Source organism: Hippocampus zosterae, chromosome 11, assembly GCF_025434085.1.
Source record: "Hippocampus zosterae strain Florida chromosome 11, ASM2543408v3, whole genome shotgun sequence".
Lineage (NCBI taxonomy): Eukaryota > Metazoa > Chordata > Actinopteri > Syngnathiformes > Syngnathidae > Hippocampus > Hippocampus zosterae.
The window spans coordinates 2,882,067-2,898,475 of record NC_067461.1 but is presented as its reverse complement, the minus strand read 5'-3'; the positions used below and the strand labels follow the sequence as shown (position 1 = coordinate 2,898,475).

Below are 16,409 nucleotides of genomic sequence, written 5' to 3'. Positions count from 1 at the left end.
TATTGCAACATGTGTAAAGCGTCCCTCCCTCCAACCTCCCACCATTTTGCGCTTTTGTTTTGTTTTCAGCCCCTCTAACAACCGCATCCGACTTGTCACCATGTTGTCGAGCCGTCTTTTGTCAAAGTGATGTCACTCGGGAGATGATGATGATGATGATGATAACGGAATGTCTTCCTGTTTTAGTTTGTCTCTGATTGCTCCGCCGCCGTCACTCATCGACATGTCTAAACACTCGCTCTCGTCAAAGACAACTCGCTTTGGGGTGGGGAAAAAAAATCTTCACTGTGATGCTTACATTTTTTTTTTTTGGGTGACCGTAATTCACTGTGGATGCCCTCGAAGCATTTCCACTGTTTCGTAATTTGGTTTGGAACGTTTGCACATCCATCAGAGGTCAGAGCCGGAGGGCACGCGAGGGCCACGCTCGTCAGCACCGTCGTTCATCTCAAATGTTAGGACAACTTTTAACCGTAGTGCCCCATTAGCGCTGATTGGAAACGTCGGCGTATCACAGAGTGCAAGATGAGAGAGCAGATACAAGAGCTTGGGCCAAGTACACGTTCGTCGAAGCAAAACAGTGAGCCTTACGCAGCACTAGCTTGATAACGACCAAAAATGCGTGTTGTAAATAATTGTTTGATCCTATGACGGAACAATTCTTCAGTTCAGTGCTTGTTCCATTTGATGAGAACTCCTTCTCACTAAAATTTCCGATGGATCAGCATCGTGAAACCGTAATAGAGTATCGAACGGATGGACAGATGCGTACATTAGTCGGTGAAGTACGCGCACCTCTGAACTAGTGCATTTTGCGCTTTGGTCCAAACCTCTTCAGGACGCTTATGCGAGTTCAAGTCCAAACGCATGTTTTCATGTTTAGGATTGCAATGACCTCTGAGCAGCTCGCATGTCCATGATGGAATTGATGGATGGATGAAGGATTTAATGTTGGGGTTGGCAACCCAAAATGTTGAAAGACCAAAAACAAAAAAAATCAAAAAACAAATGTCTGGAGACGCAAAAAAATTAAAAGCCTTATAATGAAGGCAACACATGCTGTATGTATCTACTTTATATTCGCTATATTAGCCTACTATCAAAAGGACTAAATTACCTTTTTTCGATCACTCAACCTCCTGCCATCGACCCGTTACTGCATACGCACGCATGCCAAAATGAGCAAAAGCCATAACGGCCCCTAAGATGAACGAGCATGTTAACTATCGTCGCTAACGTGTACCGTTTAAAAATACTTCTCTCGGCCCTGCGGATTCCCATTCTTTGCCAGCGCCCTGGGTGAATTGGACATAAAACACCTTTTTTTTTGTTTTTTTAAACAGCCACCTACTTGGCATCCCGTCTTGCCTGTGTCGCAGGCCATGATGCAAATTTTCATTGACAGAAATGGTGAATTTTAATATCTATTCGACACATTTTTACAGCATTGGAAAACGTTAAGTTTTTTTTAAATTTTGTTTGTCCTCCGACAGAAACTATATTAAAACAAAAAATTCCATCCCCCATCTTTTTCCTTTTTCAATAATTTTTGAAAAATTTTCAAAGGAGCCACTAGGGCGGCGCTAAAGAGCCGCATGCGGCTCCAGAGCCGCAGGCTGCCCACCCCCGGTTTAATGGATCTATGCATGCATGTCACTCAGATCCGAAGAAACAGGTGAAGGTCTGGATTTTTGTGCCATGCCATTGACTTGTGAACCACTGATCAATGACAGTCCCCCAAAAAAATTTGAATCAGAGTCTGCAAATAAGTGTCACTCCTCCAGCCATTTAAAAAAAAAAAAGGCACAAAGAAGCTCAACCTACTGATAGCGTCAGCAGTGGTCATTGGATGTCCGCCATTGTATTTGGCGGAAAACGGGGGGGTGGGGGGGTGGAACGAACCCTGCTTCACACGCTTGATTAACTATCACTTTTGATGGCGTGAATCATATGTTCTATTTGCCGGTGATAAAGACGGCGCCGGCTGTCACGGTTTCGACATCTCCAAGGGGAAAACCACTCCCGGTTGACGCGTACAGACGCTCCCTTGTGTACGTCGGCGCGGTTGCTCAGTGACCAGTCAACACATGGCTGTTGTTGTTTGTTGTCCCGTGTCCACCCGGCCCGTGACACGGTGTCTGATGCGCCAGATTTCAACGAGCCGCCTCGATTGGTGTTGCAATCTTATAAAAACAGCTTGACAAGAACAACTGCAATTTCGGAATTCCTCCGAGGCTTCAGGTGAACGAGATGGCAGATCGGACGGCTTGAAGCGCTTCTCTTGTAGTCGTCCGTTTCAAAACAAACTTGCCCACTGAGATCAATAATATTTGGAATAATTCATTCCAGAGTTCAGACTGTGTCCCTTGTAAAATTAGCTTCTTCAAGGGGGCACATTTTACATTCGAGACAGCTTGTACCAAGACATTTCCTGCCAAAGGCAACTCAATAAGACGCGCTTGACTTTTCCTCATTGAAAAGGATTAATATGTCATTAATCTGTTCCAGGCCACCCCTCAAAATCGGTCTCGGTAGTGTTTGTGATGACATGTGCCGCCGTTTCATTTCTGTTCATTTAGCCACTCGATGCTCAGCTAGCAAATGATGAGCGCAAGATGCTAACGTTATCGTCGACACTTTTTCACTCGGTGACAATAGATTCAAACAAATAAAAAATATATATTTACGGTAATGGGTTGTCCCAAACACAAAGTCCCTATTAGTGTTAAAAAAAATCAATAAAATAAAATTGAACCTGGATAGGGGCGGCCCGGTAGCCAAGTGGTTAGCACGTCGGCTTCACAGTGCAGAGGTACCGGGTTCGATTCCAGCTCCGGCCTCCCTGTGTGGAGTTTGCATGTTCTCCCCGGGCCTGCGTGGGTTTTCTCCGGGTGCTCCGGTTTCCTCCCACATTCCAAAAACATGCGTGGCAGGCTGATTAAACACTCTAAATTGTCCCTAGGTGTGAGTGTGAGTGCGAATGGTTGTTTGTTTCTGTGTGCCCTGCGATTGGCTGGCAACCAATTCAGGGTGTCCCCCGCCTACTGCCCGGAGACGGCTGGGATGGGCTCCAGCACCCCCCGCGACCCTATTGAGGATCAAGCGGTACGGAAGATGAATGAATGAATGAACCTAGATATCGCCCCGACGCGTGTTCCGTCGTTGCTTTCAACTGATAATGAAGCTCCGTGCCGTTTCACACCCGAACCACGAGACAAAGCGGGAACTTCTGTTCCACCTTGTTCCATTTTCTTTGTAAACTCCCGACACCTTGCACAAGAGAACAAGGGAAGTCCAAGGTGGCCCGATGAAATCCTAAACATAGAATGTTTTGCCGGGCCATTACACACCCATAGCGACAACACATCGGCGTCAACGCCTCAGACCCCCCCCGGGGCCGTGTTTGTCTTGAAACGTTTACTTTCAAAGGATTAATGCTCGCGGGCGCCTGGGTCCTCGCGCCGAGACAAAAAGGCGACGGCAGGAATTCAAACACGCGAGTTCAAACACACGTCAGCGTAGCGCCCGGCGCATTTCGAAGACATCCGTATTTAGGTTGGACTTTGCGGGCCCCCCCCCCCCCACCCCCCTCCTCCTCCGTTCGTCCCCGATCGCGACCGGAGCTGATAAATCTGAACGTGGCCTCATATGACGCGCTGGGGCTGTGCGGGGGAAAATGCGAGTCGTGTTTCCATCCAGCTTCAAACCGCAGCCTAGCTCTCGGCTATCATAAAGGGGGGGTCAGGTTATGGGAAATTGCCATTTTATAGTTTTGTGTCTCCGGAGTGCCTTTCCAGGCATCAAGTGTGAAATTACACAAGCAAGTCAATCTTTTTTTGACTTCTGAAAAAGGGAGCCGTTCCCCACTTCCACTCTGATGTAACGTTAATTTTTTACATAATAACCTCCTCACGCCGGTTACGTTGTGTGAAGATCTCGCGCCGCTTTCAATCTGAGCTGCGACTCTTTTGAGACGGGAACATCAACGTTGGTGAACAGTTTATTGTTTGCAATTTGGGCTCTTTGCCCAAATAGAAGGCAAATCTGAGAGTAACTGACGGCGCTTTCAAAAGGTATTTGCTGATAGATACCACAAGATGGTGCCAGAGCACTACTTATAACTTTAGGAAGCTCCTCAACTCACTCCAACATAGTCCCCTGGGACAGAGATGCTGCAAGGTAGCGGCAAAGTGCGACTTTTCTCTTATGGGAGCTCCTCAACTCACTTCAACGTAGCTCCTCGTCACTAAGACTCAACGAGACGGCGGCGAGCCACTACTTTTGTCTTGACGCAGCGCCTTTGCTCACTTCAACAGAGTTCTTTGGGAACAAGATGGTGCCAGCGATTGTCGAAATGAAGCACGCCAACCTCACTTCAACGTAGTTCGCCGGCCTGCCACAACAGAGCAAAGGGCTACTTTTGTCTAAAATCGAAAGTCACGAATATGCTGGGGTTCTCCGCACTTGAATGCTCGACTTGAAGTTGTCGGTGTGTCGTAATGGACACGCGTCAGTCGCGCTTCCTCCACTTTAATGTTGTGATGTCAACTTTTTTGTGCTTTTTTTGTGCGTCCCTCAGCCGTCCTCAATATGGACAACACGGTCGTGGATCTGGAGACCCTACAAGCCCTTTACGAGAATGTGAGTAGCAAAAACAACGGGGCGGTGTCACAGTCGCTCCGAAACCGCAAATACATAATCGCGCAAAGTGGGAGCAACACGGCGAAACAGTTTTGCCCTTCTTCTTTCCATTTAGCTTTTATTTTGAAGCCGTCACTCGCGGCAAACGGAATAGACACCCTTGCACATTTCACACCGTCTGCTATTTAACGGCAGAAGGCGACCAAAGAGGAATGTGATTCAGCGCTATTCCAAGCAGCTTAGCGTCCACTGTTAGCATTGTTATTGTGCGGAAACCCAAATTCGCACGATTGGCTTTTCACAATAAGATATCCTTTATTGTCCCACACTGGGGAAATTTACCTTTTCCTTCAAAAGCAAAAAAGCTCAACTTTTCCAGAAAAACACCAAAATCAATTCAATTAGGCTGTTGTGTTTCCAGAATCAAGCGACATGTTTTTCCACTCGACGCCACTCTACTGTGAAGAGATTTTTCACTTCAGATGTGGAGTTTCCTGCCTCCCTGTTATAAAGGGTTGAACCAAAGGACATGGGCATTAGGCACCAAAGCAAAGCGGCTAGCCGCAAAGCGTGTGATGTTCGCAGCGGGCCTGAATAGGGGAGCGGTGATTTAACACGGTAAATATGTTTTGGTCACGCTGGATCTAATCGACTCCAATTTTGCTCTGGGCGAGCGCTCCTCCTCCTCCTCCTCCTCCTCCTCCATCATCAACATGTTTGACAAGGACGCTTGCAAGCGCATTGTGCCTTCATAATATTTGCATCAATGCCGGCATGTTTCAACGCTCCGACAATAAAAGCTCATCTCGTATTCCGAAGGTGCAGTAGGAAACCACCGGGAGCCCACACAGTAAAGAACAGCCTATAAAAATCAGCGTGCGTTCCAGTTTGAAGATGCTGTGAAAACTCTGGAATTCCTTTTTGGCCGAGGCCGCATGAAAAGAAGAAGAAAAAAAAGCTATTCAAAGTCAGCAAGTAATGAAATACCCCTTCTAAAAATGTTTGGAATTGTCTATATCAATAGTGTGAACCATAATTATACCACAAACCTTGACCCCATACCCCTTCAAACATCTCATGGTCTAACGCGACAGAAAGCAAAAAACTCGTACCGTACATCGGAACACTTTTACGTACTTCCTCGACACCAACAACTCTTTTCCTCTTCAGTCAGCGCTCTGGCGCCATCATGTGGCAGATTAAACCCTTTTCATCTGCACTCTGTGTGAAAAGGTTGCACGGCAGATTGCAAAACGGTGGCCCGGGTGGCAGCGCGCCCATATTTGGAAATGCTAACATAGCAACCAGCTAGGAAGTAAAGGTAGCCTGCTCCATCTTTCATTGTTGTAAAACAAAGCCGTCGGGGTATGGGTGCATCCTTTGCAGATTTCGGGTGCGTTTGGAAATTCAATTCCGGCGTTTAGTGCCTGGCGATCTGGCCAAGCCCTGCTAAGTGCAGTGTGAAAAGGGCTTCAAGGTGTAACGGAAAGAGAACGAAACCTCGGTGAAGTTTTCACAACTCGACGGCAGCAAAATCTGTCCATCGCCGATGTGGATCCTGGGAAAACGGGACAAGCTGCCGTTTCCGAACCCAACATGTCAAGAACCTCTCCTAACCTCTCAACCGCTCACCCCGCGATTTGGAAAGGCCTCTCGCCCCTTCTCCCTTTCTCCCCCACCCTCCGCCCCTTCGCCGCCTCGGGCTGTGTTTTTGAGTGGAGGAGCCAAATTGTTTCCCTTTTGTATTGCGAGACTCCATCCTGTCTGTGGGTCCTCCAGACCCCTAAACCACAGTTGGCAGCACAGTCAGCCTGTCTTGAGGAATGCGAGGGGGGCTTCTAATGGCTACGCCCTCGCTCGCTTGCTCTCCGGCGGCGCAAAAAGGACAAGGGCTGCTCTCCCTCGCTTTCCTCGCCGCGGCACAAAATTCGCTCGCAAGCAAACCGAAACCGAGCGAGCTCTGATTTTTTTTTCTCTCTCTCTCTCTTTCTGCGGGCGTAGAGTCGCTCAGTCTGCGATCTTGCGGATTATAGTCACTCCCGCGCTTTGAACAATAAGCCATTAAAAGCGGGTCGCAGTGATAGTGGGGAAAACGGCTCCCTCCCTCGCAATATCGCAAGCCATAATCTGGGCCCAGACTGGCTGTCTGAAGCTCTCAGACTGCTGACGGTAGCGAAATGTCACGCCGGGTCAGTCCCGAAGCGCCGTCCCTCTCGTACGATCTTTTAATGATCGCCCTCTCCATTTTCTTCACGGCCGTGCGGCTTCTGATGCCTTTCCATGTTTATTGCCTTATCCCCCTCGCCCATTTGGAAAGTATTCTTTGCACTCCGGTGCACAGAGACACGCTCATAAACGGCACACTGAGTGACATAAATGAGAGAATTAGCCCCGAGTCGGCTCCCTTTCGCCCAGAAGCGGAAAATCGGATAATGAATACCACTTGGCCGACGACCGCTCGAAATCTGCCATCACCCGAATATCATCCATCCATCCATCCATCCATCCATCCATCCATCTTCTACCGCTTATCCGGGGCCGGGTCGCGGGGGCAACAGCTTTAGCAGGGAAGCCCAGACTTCCCTCTCCCTAGCTACTTCTTCCAGCTCTCCCCGGGGGATCCCGAGGCGTTCCCAGGCCAGCTGGGTGACATAGTCTCTCCAGCGTGTCCTGGGTCTTCCTCGGGGTCTCCTCCCGGTGGGACATGCCCGGAACACCTCACCAGGGAGGCGTTCAGGAGGCATCCGAATCAGATGCCCAAACCACCTCATCTGGCTCCTCTCGATGTGGAGGAGAGCTCTCCCCGGGGGATCCCGAGGCGTTCCCAGGCCAGCTGGGTGACATCGTCTCTCCAGCGTGTCCTGGGTCTTCCTCAGGGTCTCCTCCCGGTGGGACATGCCCGGAACACCTCACCAGGGAGGCGTTCAGAAGGCATCCGAATCAGATGCCCAAGCCACCTCATCTGGCTCCTCTCGATGTGGAGGAGAAGCGGCTCGAGTCTGAGCCCCTCCCGGATGACCGAGCTTCTCACCTTATCTCTAAGGGAGAGCCCGGACACCCTGCGGAGAAAACTCATTTCGGCCGCTTGTATCCGGGATCTCGTTCTTTCGGTCACGACCCATAGCTCGTGACCATAGATGAGGTTTGGAACGTAGATCGACCGGTAAATTGAGAGCTTCGCCCTTTGGCTCAGCTCCTTCTTCACCACGACAGACCGATACAACGTCCGCATCATCCTTACATTCCTTTTGCATTTGATATTCCGCATGGGGTACTGCATTTCCCATATGCTAACAAACCGTTGCAACATGCCCTTGCAATTCAAAGATCACACGCTCGTTCGTTGCCTTACTTGTCCCCAATTACGCCAAACACCGCTGAGCCGCGCTGCCGCCCTTTTGAAAGGGGATCTGCTTTGCGTTAAATATATTTACACTTGAAAAACCTCTCGAGAGGAAGGCGAAAGGGAGCGCTCGCCCTTTGCCCGAAGAAGGTGGCGGTGTGCGGAATACTAATGGGGACCCTCGGAGCGTTTCACGCCCGCTATTGATTGTCCGCCGAGGATCCCCCGCGAAGGCCTGCCTGCCTGGGGGGGGGTTATTTTTTTTTGGACAGGACAACTGGGGGAGCGGCCACTTTTACGTTCTTCCTGCTTTGGGGACACCTTGAACTGGCTGCTAGCCAATCTATCTTGAAATATTACGGAACAAAAATTTGGCGTCTATGTACCCGCCCCCCCCCCCCCCCCCCCATTAAGTCATAAATTAAACAACCGCACGAATCGTTGGTCATCCGCCTGTTAGTGAACAGCTTCAAGCTGTTTGGAATTTTACCAAGTCCCAAATTTGGCGAGTATACTGTCGAAACACATGCCCACGCACCGGGAGAAGCTCCACAAGCACCTTCAAGCAACCATCCAAGTTGTGTTTGCTTGAAGGCATTTGAATAATAATAAATAAAAATAATAATAATAATAATAAAAAAATAATAATAATAAAATAAAAATAATAATAATAATGGGTGGCCCGGTAGTCCAGTGGTTAGCACGTCGGCTTCACAGTGCAGAGGTACCGGGTTCGATTCCAGCTCCGGCCTCCCTGTGTGGAGTTTGCATGTTCTCCCCGGGTCTGCGTGGGTTTTCTCCGGGTGCTCCGGTTTCCTCCCACATTCCAAAAACATGCGTGGCAGGCTGATTGAACACTCTAAATTGTCCCTAGGTGTGAGTGTGAGCGTGGATGGTTGTTCGTCTATGTGTGCCCTGCGATTGGCTGGCAACCGATTCAGGGTGTCCCCCGCCTACTGCCCGGAGACAGCTGGGATAGGCTCCAGCACCCCCCGCGACCCTAGTGAGGATTAAGCGGTTCAGACAATGGATGGATGATGAAAGATGAATAATAATAATGATAATAAATCTACCTTTCCCAGAGAGCCCAAAATGATGAGATGGAGAGCATCGGGAAACACATGAAGTCCACGCAAGACAAGGAAGGCGCAAAGCCGCTGGACAAGCCCGAGCAGTGAGTCCGCAGTGCAAGTTCTCGCGACTCGAGTCGTCTGAAATTGAACATCGGTCAACACTCCTCCTCCTTCAGGTTCCTCTTGCAGTTATCCGAGATCCCCAACTTCTCCGAAAGGGTCTTCTGCATCCTTTTCCAGTCCACGTTCTACGAATGCATAACGTCAATTGTCCGTAAAATGGAAATACTACAAAGAACCTGCAAGGTGAGCCACCGTAACCGTGAGCTCTTCTCCCCCCCCCCCCCCCACTTTTTTTTTCTTTTTGATTAGCATTCGTGTCGCTGACTTCCGTTTGTGCGTGTCTCAGTCTCTTCAGAGTGGAAAGTGCGTATTGCAGGTTCTGGGTCTGGTTCTGGCTTTTGGTAACTTCATGAATGGAGGGAATCGAACCCGCGGGCAGGCCGATGGCTTCACTTTGGACATTCTACCCAAACTGAAGGACGTGAAGAGCAGCGTAAGTGCTTCGGAGAAAAAAAAAAAAAGAAATGTTCACGTTGCAATAAGGAGGGGGGAAATTTTCATTGGGAAGGAAATCAAAAGTTGTACGATTTGCTGATGTTTAGAGCATGATGACCAACGTAACGTAGCATGCTAATGATTAGCATGAGAGTGATGAAGGTTAGCTTGAGAGCAAAATGTCTCCTGCTCCTTTTCTATCTATATGTATATTGCGCGTCGTCCCGCACGCGGTCTGTCCTTCCGTCTGTCCCTTTTCAAAACGTACCTACTTCACCGCGCCGCTGCGCGCCGCCACTGCGCCGCCACTGCGCCGCTCAGGCAGTGGCTCACTACGATCGCGCGGGCATCTTAGCGAAAAAATGTTGTCTACCCACAAGCATTGCAATGAAATGGTTAGTTATTTAGTAGAGCTAAACATCTCTTTATTTTCGCGATAAGCAATGAAGATGAACAAAAAGTTGAACCAAGCAACTACACTTTTGTGGGCCGAAGGCCCACCTTACCAGCCTTCCGCAGGAACTAGCTGATGAGCCGCCCAGAGGGCGGCGAACCAGCTAGTTCTATATATGTCATCATACGACAAGTATTGTGTGTTGGTGTTACACTAAATGAATCATCAACTTTGTGTTGTGTGGGTGTGACAGTTACTTTACCTGCAATTTTGGTTTTTTTTTGGGGGGGGGGTTTAATGCTCTTTGTGCCTGGAATGAATCCGTATCACTTTACATGACATCCCATCGAACAAAATGAGAGCAAGGGATTGCGTTGACCTTTTTAAGGCTCCGCTGGATATAAAAAATAGTCGGGGAGGGAAGTTATCGGAAAATCTTGACCTCCCATGCCCCCCCCCCCCCACCTACCCCAACCTGGAATTAAGAGTCCAGTCTTGGAAGTTGTGGTCGGCGTGAGCCGCGGAGCTTTGGAAGGGGAGGCCATGGTGTTTACTCTTCTCGCTCCATCTCACACTGGCCCCCCGGTCTGCCCTTGGCGCCGCCATATAAGGCCGCGATGCTGCTTTTGCGCTGCGGTGGAGGTGTGGACCGAGCCGAGCCTTGCATCCATAAAGAACATCCCACTCTGAATTATGACAGTCGGGCCGAGCGTGTTGTTACATTGTTCCCCCTCATGTCATGATTGATGAGCCCCCCCACCCCCCCATCCTCCTCCTCCTCCGTCCGCTGTTTCTATTTTGGTGTGCCCGCTCACAAATTGAAACGTCCTGCGCCCAGTTGATTAGATTAATAAATAAAGGATTTGGGGGGTTTATTTATTTCGGTCTTTTTCTTTCAGGATAACTCCCAGAGTCTTTTGTCCTACGTGGTTGCTTACTATCTGAGGCACTTTGATGAGGTATGTTTTCATTTCTGTTTATTTGGATCACTTTTCCGTTCGGGTCCGATCGCCCTCAGAAATCCTTCCAAGGCCCCTCTTTTCATCTCCTCTCCCTCCCGCCAGAGGATACAATGACTTTATCCTTTATCAAATGATTTTGTTTTTCTTTACGGTGTGTATATATAAATACGGCAAACTGAAATCTCGCTCCTCCTCTGTTTGGCTCGTGACTTTTTTTTTTTTTTCTGTCTGCGTTTCACTCTTCATCTCTGGGCCTGGGTTCGTTCAAACGGGCCGTCCGTTTCGCTGGCACGGCATCTGAAGAGGCGGCGGTGTAAATAATTAGTTTTCGCCAGATGAGATGAACTCGGGGGGGGGGGGGGGGGGCCCCCCCGAGCGCCGCTTGCCAAGATCAACCTGCCTTACGTGCTCGCCGAACTCATAATGGCCTTGGAGTGACAGTGATGGAGAGGAGCGTGATGATTTTTTTTTTTTTTCCTGTTTTGCCCCGCTTAATTGCTCCTTAATGTGTTGCAAAAACCAAACAGATCATCTCCGACTCGTTTGAATTCTTCCCAAGTGCACGAGGGCCGTTTAAAACATTTCTATCAATCCGGGCCCCCGCCGTGAATAATGTACACAAGCGCCAGGCCTCGCTCAAGTCGGGGAGCCTCCGGTGTTTCTCCGCACGAATGCGCGTGTTGTGTTTCACCAGCACGCTGGACGAGAGACGTGCGTCTACCCTCTGCCCGAGCCGCACGACCTCTTCCAGGCCTCCCAGATGAAGTTCGAGGACTTTCAAAAGGACCTGCGCAAGCTACGGAGAGATCTGACCGGTAAGGTCACCGCCGAGCATGGACGCTCGCTTGCCCAGCTGCTTTTAAGTGCGATCCCCCCCCCCCCCCCCCTGAGGTGTTATTTGTTTATGGGCAACGCGTGAGGGGAGGAAAAAGCGAAGCCTTGAATTATGCATGAGGCCTTTAACTTCACGCGCGGAAACGGAAACTCATTTTTTTCCTCCCAAAAGCCGAGCACGCTACGGCCGCGCTTAGATCGGCGGAGGTGTGTCAACTTGCCAGATAACATCTGGTTGTTGTCGAGACGACGAGCAGAAACAGATGCGAACGGTTCGGGGGGGGGCGAGACCCCCGTGGGTTCGGCGGAGGGCTCCTCATGAAATGGAGATCAGCGTATAGAATGGAGGTGCTCCTTTTACTTTCAGTAAACCTTTGAAGAAATGACTGGAAAATTTTGGAGATTTAAGCATGATGTTCATTGCGTCCGCGGAAAATCCAGAAATTTTGCGGTATTGCGTCACATTTTTGTCAACTCATCCTTGATGCGCACGCTACTATTTTTTATTTTTTTATTTTTTTAAATCTGAGACCCAACAAGCAGCATGTACAGGAAGAATGATCATTGTCGCTAAAACGGAAATGTTACAACCCCCCCCCCCCCCACCACTCCAGGGCTGTTGGTAATATAGTGCTTCACGGTACGCAGGGTGTCCGGGCTCTCCCTTAGAGATAAGGTGAGAAGCTCAGTCATCCGGGAGAGGCTCAGAGTCGAGCCGCTTCTCCTCCACATCGAGAGGAGCCAGATGAGGTGGCTTGGGCATCTGATTCGGATGCCTCCTGAGCGCCTCCCCGGTGAGGTGTTCCGGTCATGTCCCACCGGGAGGAGACCCCGAGGAAGACCCAGGACACGCTGGAGAGACTATGTCACCCAGCTTGCCTGGGAACGACTCGGGATCCCCCGGGGAGAGCTGGAAGAAGTAGCTAGGGAGAGGGAAGTCTGGGCTTCCCTGCTAAAGCTGTTGCCCCCGCGACCCGGCCCCGGATAAGCGGTAGATGATGGATGGATGGATGGACGGTACAAAGTACCAGTCATCTGAAACCCAGGAGGCGCGGGGGTCCTCGCCAGAGAATATCTTCCTCTGAGGTGTGTTGGAGGAGAAAGATGTCCCAAAACGGGCTGGACAGGACGTGCCCCCCCCCCCCCCCGAATCTCTGCGGTTTCAGAATAAAGTATAAGGAGTGTACATTGTTGTCGTCTCCTGTAACTGAACCAGATGCCCCATTCATGATCACCCTGTTATTGAACCCCCCCCCCGCCCCGTCCCCTCCATAATATTCATTCATTCATTCATTCATCTTCCGAGCCGCTTGACCTCACTAGGGTCGCGGGGGTGCTGGAGCCTATCCCAGCTGTCTTCGGGCAGTAGGCGGGGGACACCCTGAATCGGTTGCCAGCCAATCGCAGGGCACACAGAAACGAACAACCATTCACACTCACACTCACACCTAGGGACAATTTAGAGTGTTCAACCAGCCTGCCACGCATGTTTTTGGAATGTGGGAGGAAACCGGAGCACCCGGAGAAAACCCACGCAGGCCCGGGGAGAACATGCAAACTACACACAGGGAGGCCGGAGCTGGAATCGAACCCGGTACCTCTGCACTGTGAAGCCGACGTGCTATCCACTGGACTACCGGGCCGCCCCCCCCCCCCCATAATACTCATCTCTAATATTGGAAAGCCCGTATAGCAGGGGTGTCCAAACTTTTTGCCAAGGGGGCCAGATTTTATGTGGTAAAATGTTGGGGGGCCGACCTTGGCTGACATTCTTTACATTGAACAACAATATTGTTCAACAAATTTTAGTAAGCCAGTCTGTTTCACATTTCCATTTTTATTTTAATTTCAACAATCTTAAGAATTTCTTTTGGTTCATTTGAAACAGGAATTTGAAATATGACATATCAGTCAATATAAACACGGAGTGATGTCTTGTTAACTCGTGAGTGATGCCTCTAGTGTCTAAATGCTATTACTCATTTAGTGAATGCTATTACTCATTTAGCCACTAGAGGGAAGCAGTACTCTATAAAACATCACTCGCCAGTCTATGAGACCTCAGTCAATGCAACACGTGTTCCATTGCGCCAACCTGCGGGCCAGACGGCACTGATTTTATGACGGGGGCCGAGGGCCGGATGAAATTCGACCGCGGGCCGGATTTGGCCCGCGGCCGGACTTTGGACACGCCTGCCGTATAGAAATTGAATGGATGAATAATCCGGGATTTTGATTGACCTCCGTCAAGGAAAGGTTTGAGATGCAATCATCATCAGCAATGGAGGCAAAAACAACAAACATGAATGCATTGTGGGTGGGTGGGGGGGGGGTTTGCTTTTCTGTCGTGCTCACTGCGCTGGCCCATTTTCACGGCATCTACGGAAATCTAGCATATGCTGTCACGTCTTCATCATCTAGAACTTGAAATTCATTCGATTTTTTTTTGGCAGCAGAATCTCTCCTCGTGTCTGAGGCAATTATCATTTGCAGTTTTGCGAGCTCAATCTGGTGAAACGTTCCCTGGTGAAAACACATGGAAAAATCATTTGATTGATCGCTCCAGATCTCCCGCGAGCTGCTTGGCTTCCACTTGGACACCAAGTGGAAGACGGAGCGAATGCGGCTGTTGGGGGAATGGCTCATTTCTCTTTCTTGAAGCGTTTTCGGCGGCACTTTCCAAGTCCTGACTTGTGCACGGGCGGTTTTTGGGGCAAATAATAAAGCGCCATTTTGTCCCCATAGTTAATTCCTCAAACGAGGCCTGGTCGCTGGCATGTTTTATGCGCCTTTGCTGCTAAACCAATCAGCTAGTCGTCATTACCGAGCGAGGTCTCCGACAGACGCGGGTTTCCCAAATGGGAGGCTACGAGCAGAGGTCCGTTGGGTCCCGCTTAGGAGAGGCTTTCTGAATTTCAAACGCAAATCCTCGTAGGCCCCATCGACATTGCAAATCTATCGGAGAAGGAGCGAGGAAAATATATACAGGCAGGTGATTGGTGACCCCCCCCCCCCCGGCCGCGACGTATACTCACGCGGCATTCGCATCCTTTTCTTTCAGCGTGCTCCAGAGAGACAGAAAAAGTATGCAAGCTGTCCTCGGAAGACAACCTGCAGCCCTTCAAGGACAAAATGGATGAGTTTGTTCGCCAGGGTGAGTTACTCTCACTTTGTCACTTTTTGGACATGCATCCACAGTTTGACACGGAATATACGTAATTCCGGCAGGATGCAGTACATCGTCTATCTTTATCCTTTTTCCTATTGAAAATTGTACTTTTGCTTCCCTTCCGCTTCATATTGAACCTTACTTATGTCAGTCAGGCGCATTGTTGCCGTCGCGGTCTTTTGGCTTTGAATCTCACAACCACAACTTCAAAAACACGCTCGGTTGAATGAAGACTCGAAATCAGTTTGTTTTAGTCTCCTTGCTCCACCGCAAACGATCAGACTCGTCATCGGGCTTCGACGTGCGACCCGCAATGTAATTGGGGCCGATAACCAGTCCAGGGTGTACGCCATCCACTCTTGGCCAGTTAGTTGTGATAGCATCGAGCTCACCTGTGACCATCATGAGGATAAGCGCGTTAAACGGTGAATGAACGGACCTCGTTGGCATTGTAATGGAAACGAGAACCAAAAAATAATACAAAAATAAAGCCGCTCACCTTGTTGAACGCGCCTCCGTCGACCTGATCAAAATCAAACAAAGCTTTGCTATCAGATGTTTACCAATGGCTCAAATGATGATGATAAATAATCATTCATTCATTCATTCATCTTCCGAGCCGCTTGATCCTCACTAGGGCCGCGGGGGGTGCTGGAGCCTATCCCAGCTGTCTTCGGGCAGTAGGCGGGGGACACCCTGAATCGGTTGCCAGCCAATCGCAGGGCACACAGAGACGAACAACCATTAGAGTGTTCAATCAGCCTGCCACGCATGTTTTTGGAATGTGGGAGGAAACCGGAGCACCCGGAGAAAACCCACGCAGGCCCCGGGAGAACATGCAAACTCCACACAGGGAGGCCGGAGCTGGAATCGAACCCGGTACCTCTGCACTGTGAAGCCGGCGTGCTAACCACTGGACTACTGGGCCGCCCGATAAATAATCATATCATATAAATATATGGAGTTTGCATGTTCTCCCCGGGCCTGCATGGGTTTTCTCCGGGTGCTCCGGTTTCCTCCCACATTCCAAAAACATGCGTGGCAGGCTGATTTAACACTCTAAATTGTCCCTAGGTGTGAGTGTGAGCGTGAATGGTTGTTCGTCTCTGTGTGCCCTGTGATTGGCTGGCAACCGATTCAGGGTGTCCCCTGCCTACTGCCCGGAGACAGCTGGGATAGGCTCCAGCACCCCCCGCGACCCTAGTGAGGATCAAGTGGTTAGGGAAGATATAAATATATGAAAAGTGCTTTCATTTATGCCCTTTCACACTTCTAATCATCAATTCTGAATCAATTCATTTTCTTCATGTGGCTTTTATAAGCAGTAGAATCCATCTTCCAAATCGCCGCTTGTCGACGTCGCATTTCGCATGTCAACAAGCCCCCCACTGAGAGTGGCTTTCCCTCGGACTCGCGTGGTTTTGCTTCCATAAAT

General features: G+C 49.7%; 3 protein-coding genes across 3 annotated transcripts in view; 1 reads left to right on the top strand and 2 right to left on the bottom strand.

Annotated features, from left to right (window-relative positions):
• The window catches only part of fam13c (family with sequence similarity 13 member C), a 386,051-nt gene that overhangs the window by 213,933 nt on the left and 155,709 nt on the right, over positions 1 to 16,409 (bottom strand). The gene's annotated exons all lie outside the window — the stretch shown is intronic.
• rgs7a (regulator of G protein signaling 7a) overlaps positions 1 to 16,409 on the bottom strand; it is a 120,126-nt gene that overhangs the window by 40,565 nt on the left and 63,152 nt on the right. The window lies entirely within an intron of this gene.
• fmn2a (formin 2a) overlaps positions 1 to 16,409 on the top strand; it is a 37,103-nt gene that overhangs the window by 12,537 nt on the left and 8,157 nt on the right. The window contains exons 7-13 of the mRNA XM_052079703.1: positions 4,580 to 4,641; positions 9,067 to 9,158; positions 9,234 to 9,363; positions 9,467 to 9,613; positions 10,909 to 10,968; positions 11,666 to 11,786; positions 14,867 to 14,959. Coding sequence (XP_051935663.1) covers positions 4,580 to 4,641; positions 9,067 to 9,158; positions 9,234 to 9,363; positions 9,467 to 9,613; positions 10,909 to 10,968; positions 11,666 to 11,786; positions 14,867 to 14,959 — 705 coding nt within the window. The remainder of the gene's footprint in view (positions 1 to 4,579; positions 4,642 to 9,066; positions 9,159 to 9,233; positions 9,364 to 9,466; positions 9,614 to 10,908; positions 10,969 to 11,665; positions 11,787 to 14,866; positions 14,960 to 16,409) is intronic.